The sequence below is a fragment of the Pholcus phalangioides genome, unplaced genomic scaffold (assembly GCF_987345545.1).
Source record: "Pholcus phalangioides strain wild (caught in Gottingen) unplaced genomic scaffold, Ppha-v1.0 ptg000027l_1, whole genome shotgun sequence".
Classification (NCBI taxonomy): domain Eukaryota; kingdom Metazoa; phylum Arthropoda; class Arachnida; order Araneae; family Pholcidae; genus Pholcus; species Pholcus phalangioides.
The window spans coordinates 5,150,209-5,157,984 of record NW_028301617.1 but is presented as its reverse complement, the minus strand read 5'-3'; the positions used below and the strand labels follow the sequence as shown (position 1 = coordinate 5,157,984).

The 7,776-nt window shown below is 45.0% G+C and overlaps 1 protein-coding gene across 1 annotated transcript; it reads left to right on the top strand.

The window, feature by feature from the left end:
- The first annotated feature begins 344 nt into the window (after positions 1-344).
- LOC149068233 (uncharacterized) lies at positions 345-7,190 on the top strand. Its single transcript, XM_089251473.1, has 2 exons — positions 345-479; positions 4,886-7,190. Exon 2 carries the CDS (start codon positions 4,956-4,958, stop codon positions 6,414-6,416), a length of 1,461 nt encoding a protein of 486 aa, XP_089107599.1. The 5' UTR covers positions 345-479; positions 4,886-4,955; the 3' UTR covers positions 6,417-7,190.
- Positions 7,191-7,776: the final 586 nt, after the last annotated feature.

The window sequence follows — 7,776 nt, the reverse complement described above, 5'->3', positions numbered from 1 at the left end:
GTAAGCGGCGGCGCACGCTGTCATTTCATCATCATCGATGTCCATTTCGAAAATGATATTCGTACACGAAAAGGAAATAAACAAAACGAGAGCGGCGAGAAATGAGGGGAGGAAAAAGACATTGTGACGTCAGCTGCGTCACATGACCTGAAATGGGGACTAGAGGGGGAGGGGAATCTACTGTTGTAAATAGCAGGGCGAGAGGGAGAGAAAAGCAGACGACAGGCAGCAGGCGTCATCGCCTTTTTTTGTGACGATCGTTGTTGTTAGGCCTTGAGTTCACACAGCAGACGCCATTCGTGCATTCGACTGTCGCGTGCGTTCGTTTGCTCCTGACGATCGTTCACAGCTGAATATTTTGGATTAAATCTCCGTTTTCAGATGATAATTACTACTACAATATTTCATCGGTGGCATTGAACTTGTTTTCATCGATTTCCGAATCCGTTCGAGAGCCAGAGGAGTCTTCGCTTTCAGAGGTAAGCAATAATTTTTTCCTCAATTGCGTGTAATGACCATATTACCCACACTACACGGGACTTTCTCTTTTTTTTTTTGTATGATTTAGCCTGTGTTTACCATATTCGGAAACAGAAAAAATGACACCTGCGCGCGCACCCTTTATGACGTCATTCGTGAATGGGTCCCCAATTTTTTTTATCACTTATTCCTCAAATTTGGCGCTCTATATTAGGGGGCCGTTCAAATATTATGTGAGCAAATTTTTAGCCATTTTTGACCCCCCCTTGTCAGCAAAATTTCGTCATTACCGGCCCCTACCTTCTAACGCATATTGGTGGGATCAGAAACGTACGCGGGAGGGGATCATAGGGGACCCAATTTTCTAAAAATGAACTAAGCGGCACATTTACAAATCGTGTGTTTAACCCATTAACGGCCCCCCCCTTTTTTTTTTTTTAATTTTTGGCCGGATAAGTTATATATACATATATATGCAGAAAAAGTTGTAAACGTGAAGCACGTAAAATTCCAAAATCCCCAAATAAGCATCGTGACAGCTAATGGGTTAAATGACCCGTGGCACAATTCCAGAGCATTTGAGTGACCCGTGGCACATTTAGAGATTCCCATGAGTGACATGTGGCACAGTTTTAGAACACTTAAGCGGCTCTACATGACTCAAGTTACCCGCAGAACATTCCCAGATTACTTAAGTGATCCGTGGCACAGTTCCAGAAGAACTTTAGTTGAGGTGTCCAATAACTATCGAAAGGGTTTTTTCCATTTTTGGCGCACCGAATAAGACGTCATTAAGAATATTTCATATTTTCGTAAAGGGTGGTTGATGACGTAAGCATCATCCAAACCCTCCTTTCCCTCCCCCCCCCCGTCATCAAAAGTCAGCAAGTCAGAAACCCCCTCCCCACCATCGATGCTCACGTAATACTTGAATGGCCCCGTATGACTTATTTTAAGACTTTGTGACTACTCTTTTCAATGCAATAATTCCGTAATAATGGATTTGAATATCCTTACATGGAGTCGTCACTCGTCACCGACTGTGGTTTGAGGAAGACGCGAAGTTAATTTGTGTTTAAGTGAGAAAAAGTTATATTCCTCAGCGGTGGCGTTGGAGCAGTGAGCTGTGGGTGCTCGGCATGAGCAGAGTGGAATCTAAGCCGGGAACATTGGGTGCTCGTCATCAGCTGTGCCGTCGCAACCACGGGCTTTGGATGTTGTTCGCAATCAGCAAAGTCGTAGGTAACTATGAACTGTTGATTCTCAATCCCCAAACTTTGCCGTAGGAACCGGAGTGCGGTAACCCCCCTGAGGTGACTATATATCATTGAGGAAGAGTAAGGGCAATTGATTCCCTAAATATGGGAACATGGGGAACATCACCTGCAGGGCAGCAACTCACTATAGGAGGGGGGGGGGAAGGGTACAAATTTCACCCTTTCACCTCTCCTTCGGCATTAAAATGGGGGCGCCAAAATGCGTTATTCCCATGGCTGCTTAAGCATCTAGTTGCGACCCCGATCACCTGCTATCGTGTGAAGGAAAAAGTTGTCAAAAATCGCTAAAATCACTGAAATTTTTTTCAATGACGGGAAATTTATAAAAAGGCTTTTAATTAAAATATTGTTCCCTAAAAAACAAAGCTGAACATGACAAACATAATAGGTATCATTGGGGGAGGTTTGGGGTTTTAACTCCCCCCTCAAGCCGAGTGTTATTTTGCAGGGGAAAAAAATAACCCCCCTCCCCCCTTGAGAAAATTCTGCGTACGCCTATGAGAGGTGTAGTAGTTAGTTATTCAGTATAGAAGAGTTATCTTCATTATACTGTAGGGATTCTCGAATATGAAAGCTGCTACGGCAGTGGTTCTCAAACTTTTGCCATTCGCTGACTTGTGCATGGTGCTAGAATCTAAAAGCTCAGCTTAAATTGAGGGAAGTATTCTAGGTCTATGGGCAAATAACATAAAATAACCCATTGGAGGGGGGGGGGGGGGCATTTATTTTGATGGTGTACTTGAGTGACTTAAAATACCTACATTTGACATCATTGGATTTCTCAAAGGAATATTGTAAGCGCTCGTGATTTTTTCGACGTGTACAAATGCCCACTTGTATGCTATTCACATGTGGAATCAGCATTTTATTTCAGTGACTTCGGAACTTATGGTGTGGCGGCATTCACTTCAAAACCGCGAAAATCGGGCTTTAAATTCTGTAGCCAAGACCATGACTCCCGAATTTGACCAAAATGTCTTTTTCAACGAGCACAATAATGCAAATTGCAAATCTTTCTGAATCTCTTCATATTCCTATCTGGGCCCGTTAGTATTCCCAAAATCAGCCCTAACTCGCTGGGTGTATTTTTTTTTAAATTCATTTATTATTTCCCTAAGGAAACTTCGATTCTGGTCTGGTAAGTCCGTGGGTACTGGTGCTCGGCTTGAGCTTCATGTAATAATTCCGATTTTTGAAGAAATTCCAGCGTGCTCGGACGCATGCCAAAAACACCTGGCGTGTGGGGGGGGGGGGGTACGAGTTCCCGTGGCTCCGACTCCAAGCGGCCACCCGAGAACTTTAAAGTCCCCGTACCTTCACAGATGTCCCAGTCTCTTCAACCCAGTCCACAAAAGATTCCCATGAGGTAGCAGCACGTCTTGGCATTCCGGGATATCGTGACAGACAGATTTAAAAACCAGAAGGATTCCAGTCAATTTAGACAACAACAACAGAGGTTCCTGGACTAGTAACGTGAATAATCGAATGGTTAAAGCAGCGGCTCCCTTGCCCTATTCATGATGCATACGCGGCTTCCCAGATTAGTTTAGTAGATATTTTCCCCGTTATAAAATAACCATTTCAAAGTACAAAAGGGAGGCCACATCAATATCTCCAGCTGGCCGCAACGTCCCCCAGGAGCAACGACGCAAACTTTGAGAATCATTATACTATAGACTTATGTACATAATATACACAACCCGAAACCAGAGGCGGTGCCGAATACTCTTAAACAACCCGTTCAATATAGGCAGTACCCCATGGGCAAACTGGGCGTGCCCATTCGGATGCCAAAATTGTCATCTTTCGATATCTTAATGTTTTGGCCCCCTGTACATAAGTGGGCGCCAAAAAAAAGTTATCATCGCCAAAAGGTCCGAACTTGGTTGCATTTTTCAACCTTGTCGGTTGGAAAATGCCGATCATGTCAGTTATCCGAGATGATCTTCCTGAATGTTGTGACAGTCACTCAATACCTGAGAACTAGATGGCGTCGCATATTCTCTGATACTTCAAATTCTTCATGGTTCGGCTAGTAAATTGCACTATACAAGGTTCCGCGAGGCACCAGTTTGGAGTCAATTTTTTCATAAGACAAAATTCTAGCATGGTCCCATCTCCTCGGGAGTGGGTGGGGATTGAAACAGTTAATAGCCTCAATTGCCATGAATTAGGATCGTGGACTAATGAATATAGAAACTTCTCCCCGACCTGTAGACACTGATTCCCAAACATTGACTTTCTGCTCTTCTCCCATTCTTGTTAAGGAATGAACCCCCAAGGTTTAATAGTGTTTTAAATGTACTTACGTGGTGCCATGTATATCAATGATTCTTAATGTGCAGGAGGGGGGAGGGGCTGGGATATTCAAAAAGAAGAGCTGTTGGCGATAAACTTGAATGATCTGTATCAGACGTATAGGCGATGAATATGGTAACCTTGTTCGCACGTCGAAAAAAGGAAGAAAGGGAAAGAAGGAAAAAAAGACGATAAGTAGGCAGGAACAGTAAAAACAGTAGATAATTAGATAAGAGAGTTACAGAGGAAGAAGAGATGTTCTTTTTCTCACTTCCATCTACAGTATATAATAGAAAAATTAATTCTGAGAAAGATACATTATATGTGGGGGGGGGGGGTAATGCCGTGGAGAACGAGGAGAAGAGAAAGCTGTAGGGGGGGGGGAAGACATATGCGCAACTTTGCTTCATAGGGTTATAACAAGCTTAGTGATGGGGGGGGGGAAAGGAAGTTGAAGAAACAGTCAACTCTTCTCTATATTGAATATATTCCGCTGGCATTTGGAAGCAATATTACGTCTCTGCGCTGCATTTGAGTTCGTAAAATATCATCTTTATGAGATGGGACTTCGAATGCGATCTTTATAAGCCCCCCCCCCCCCCCTTCAGTGCATGAAGTCTTTCCAAAGAACGTTCCCAAAATATCGATAAACATTTGTGAAAACCTTGCGAGGTGCCGCTGAAAAGCTCGTCAAATCTACGTGATTTCAACTTACGAATGTTTAAACTTTCGTAAGTCGAGAGAGTAGCTGCAAGTACATAGATTTTACATAAGTATGACGATTTCCGTTCAGATTTCAACGATAGATGACGCTTTTATTTCTTTTACAGGTGATCACAGATTCACGCCGTAATGGAGTTATAGTGAAACAAACCCGAGATCTGACCAATCCTGGTCCAAATGGATGCAGACGTGTCATCCGCAGCAGGCACACACGTGGACAATCCAAACGAAATCCCATCAGCGCCATCGCGATCATCACCCGAAGAAATGGAATCGCCCCCAAATGAACGAGGTGCGGTAGAAAGTGGGGGCGACTGCCCAGTGGGTCCTTGGATCCAGACTGACGAAACGCCGTGTGAATACATCCTTCCCAGTGAAGAGTTCTTGCATACAGAGGCGCAGGATGAGACCGCGGGGGAATCACAGGAACATGATGGCGGTTCCACCGAAAAAGTCGAAACTTCGAACAGTCATGAAATCGTGCGTTCCGGTTGGGACGTTTGCATGCGTCCCGACTTCTTAGTCAGCAATCAGTTGGAAACTGGAGAAAAGCAATACGATTTCCATTTCTTCGACGAAGATGTCCTTCAGGGGGCCTCTTCAGATGGTGTTGAAAGCGAAGGTAATAATTTTCCATACAAGACTTACAGCAGGAAACATTCATCGATCTCTTCGCTGTTGGGGTTTGGCCAGGACTTGGACGGCCACGATCCCGCCAAGGTCAACAAGCAGCCGCACGAGTGCGATTTCTGCGGTAAGATATTCTACGAGAAGGCGGTGTTGCGCAGGCACAGGAGGATCCACACGGGAGAGAAGCCGTACTCCTGCGACCTGTGCGGGATGAAGTTCGCGCGGGCGTGCATCATGCAGAGGCATAAGAAAGTCCACTCGGGGGAGAGGCCGTACGAGTGCGATTTTTGCGGCAAGAGGTTCTCGCACATCTCCCACCTGAACGGTCACAGGAGGATCCACACCGGCGAGAAACCACACGGGTGCGAACTTTGCGGTAAACGATTCTCCTGCTCGTCGTACCTGAAGAGTCACATGAGGATCCACACGGGGGAGAAGCCGTTCACGTGCGATTTGTGCGACAAGAAGTTTTCGGAGAGCTCCAAGTTGAGCAGACACAAGAGGGTCCACACCGGAGAGAAGCCCTACGAGTGCGAGGTTTGCGCCAGGAAGTTCGCGCAGATGGACGGTCTGAACAGCCACATGAAGGTCCACACGGGAGAGAAATCGCACATTTGTGACCTGTGCGGCAAAGGTTTCAACAAGCTCTCCAAGCTGATCGGGCACAAGAGGGCCCACACGGGCGAGAAACCTTACGCGTGCGGGACGTGCAACAAGAACTTCTCGCACACCTCCAACCTGATCAGGCACAAGAAGGTGCACACGCTGGAAAAGACGCATGCGTGCGACATCTGCGGGAAGGCGTTCTCAGAAAACTCCAAGCTCAGGAGGCACAAAACGATCCACGACGCGGAGATGTCTTATTCGTGCCTGATCTGCCGCAAGACTATCCGCGGAAGCGCGAACCTCAAGACTCACATGGTGTCACACTCCCTGACGAATGAGAGGATTCTTTTCCGACCCGATCAGCCCGCGGTAGGGTCAACCGCGGAGGAAAGTCGCACGTGAGCATGGTTTCGTGCCCTATCGAGAACAGTTGCGTGTAGGCTCGTTGGTGGCAATTCCTTTTATGCTGTGAGAATCAACACGTCGTTCTCCAGATGTAGAAATCCTCCTCCAATCTATATAGAATCACCTATTTTTGCTAGAAAATATCGATTTTGTTTTTTCAAATCATGTCCTATCGATGGATGCGATACCGTAAACGCGGGCTAATTTAGCCAGCACCTCCCAGAGATAGAAGACCTCCGCACTGTTTGCCGTAAACGTCATTCAGACTACCTAGCAAGTTTGCCACATTTTTAAGCACAGCATCCTATTTCGTTTCCTTCTTATTTTGGCGTAGAATCTTCCCGACTGGCTCACAAATACCGCATAGTAATTGGATGTGGGGCGTACAAATCGCCAATTCTGAGCCCGATCATTTCTTTTCATCACAACGATGATACTGGCAGGCAGGGGCGTAGCCAGAAATTTCGTTCGGGGGGGGGACCAAAGTGACAGAACAATGGATTTGGCCATCTTTTTCCCTTTTTTCGGTCATTTTCTCACATTTCGGGGGGGGGGGACCAGACCCCCAAGTCCCCCCCCCCTGGCTACGCCCTTGCTGGCAGGATCAGGAATTTTTTTTTCCCCCAAAATATTCTGAGAGAAAATGGACTACTTACTGACGTCACAAGCAGACTGCGGAGGCCTTCTATCAGTAGGAGATGCTGATTTAGCCCAGTTGTTAAAAATTTCTAATTCACTTTCTAATAAACCCAATGTTATTACTACTTTTAAGTTCTGGTAACCCTTTTTATATCGATTTTTCGTGTCTTAAAGCATTAAGTAAAAAGGCTAAGGCACTTTTTTTTAACCTGGGCTAGTAATAAAACTAATTTTTGAAAGACAACTTATAGTCTAATCCCGTTATAACGAACTCCACGAGACAGGAGAAATCATTTCGCAATAACGAAATTTCATTATAAGGGAGTTCCAGATTTTCACATTGTTCCTATGTAAACATCTGGGGGACTTAAAAAAAAAAAAGTCTTCGTTATATAAAACGAGATTTTCGCTATAACGGTATTCGTTAAAAAGGGATTCGACTGTATTTCAATTATTGATCATAAAAAAAAAATGGTGAAACTTACACACTTTTTTTTACTACAGAGGGAATTTTGCTGGAAGTGTAAGGGGTCATTCAAGTATTACGTCAGCATCGATGGGAAGGGGTTTCCGATTTGCTGACTTTTGATGATGGGGGGGGGGAGAGGGGATTTGGATGATGCTTACGTCATCAACCACCTTTTATGAAAATATGAAATTCGGTGCGCCAAAAACCAGAAAAATCTTTCGCAAGTTTGTAGGCACCTGAACTAATATT

Bases quoted from the DNA above. Each gene is read 5' to 3' on its own strand.
- LOC149068233 (XM_089251473.1), top strand. From the start codon at position 4,956: ATGGATGCAGACGTGTCATCCGCAGCAGGCACACACGTGGACAATCCA.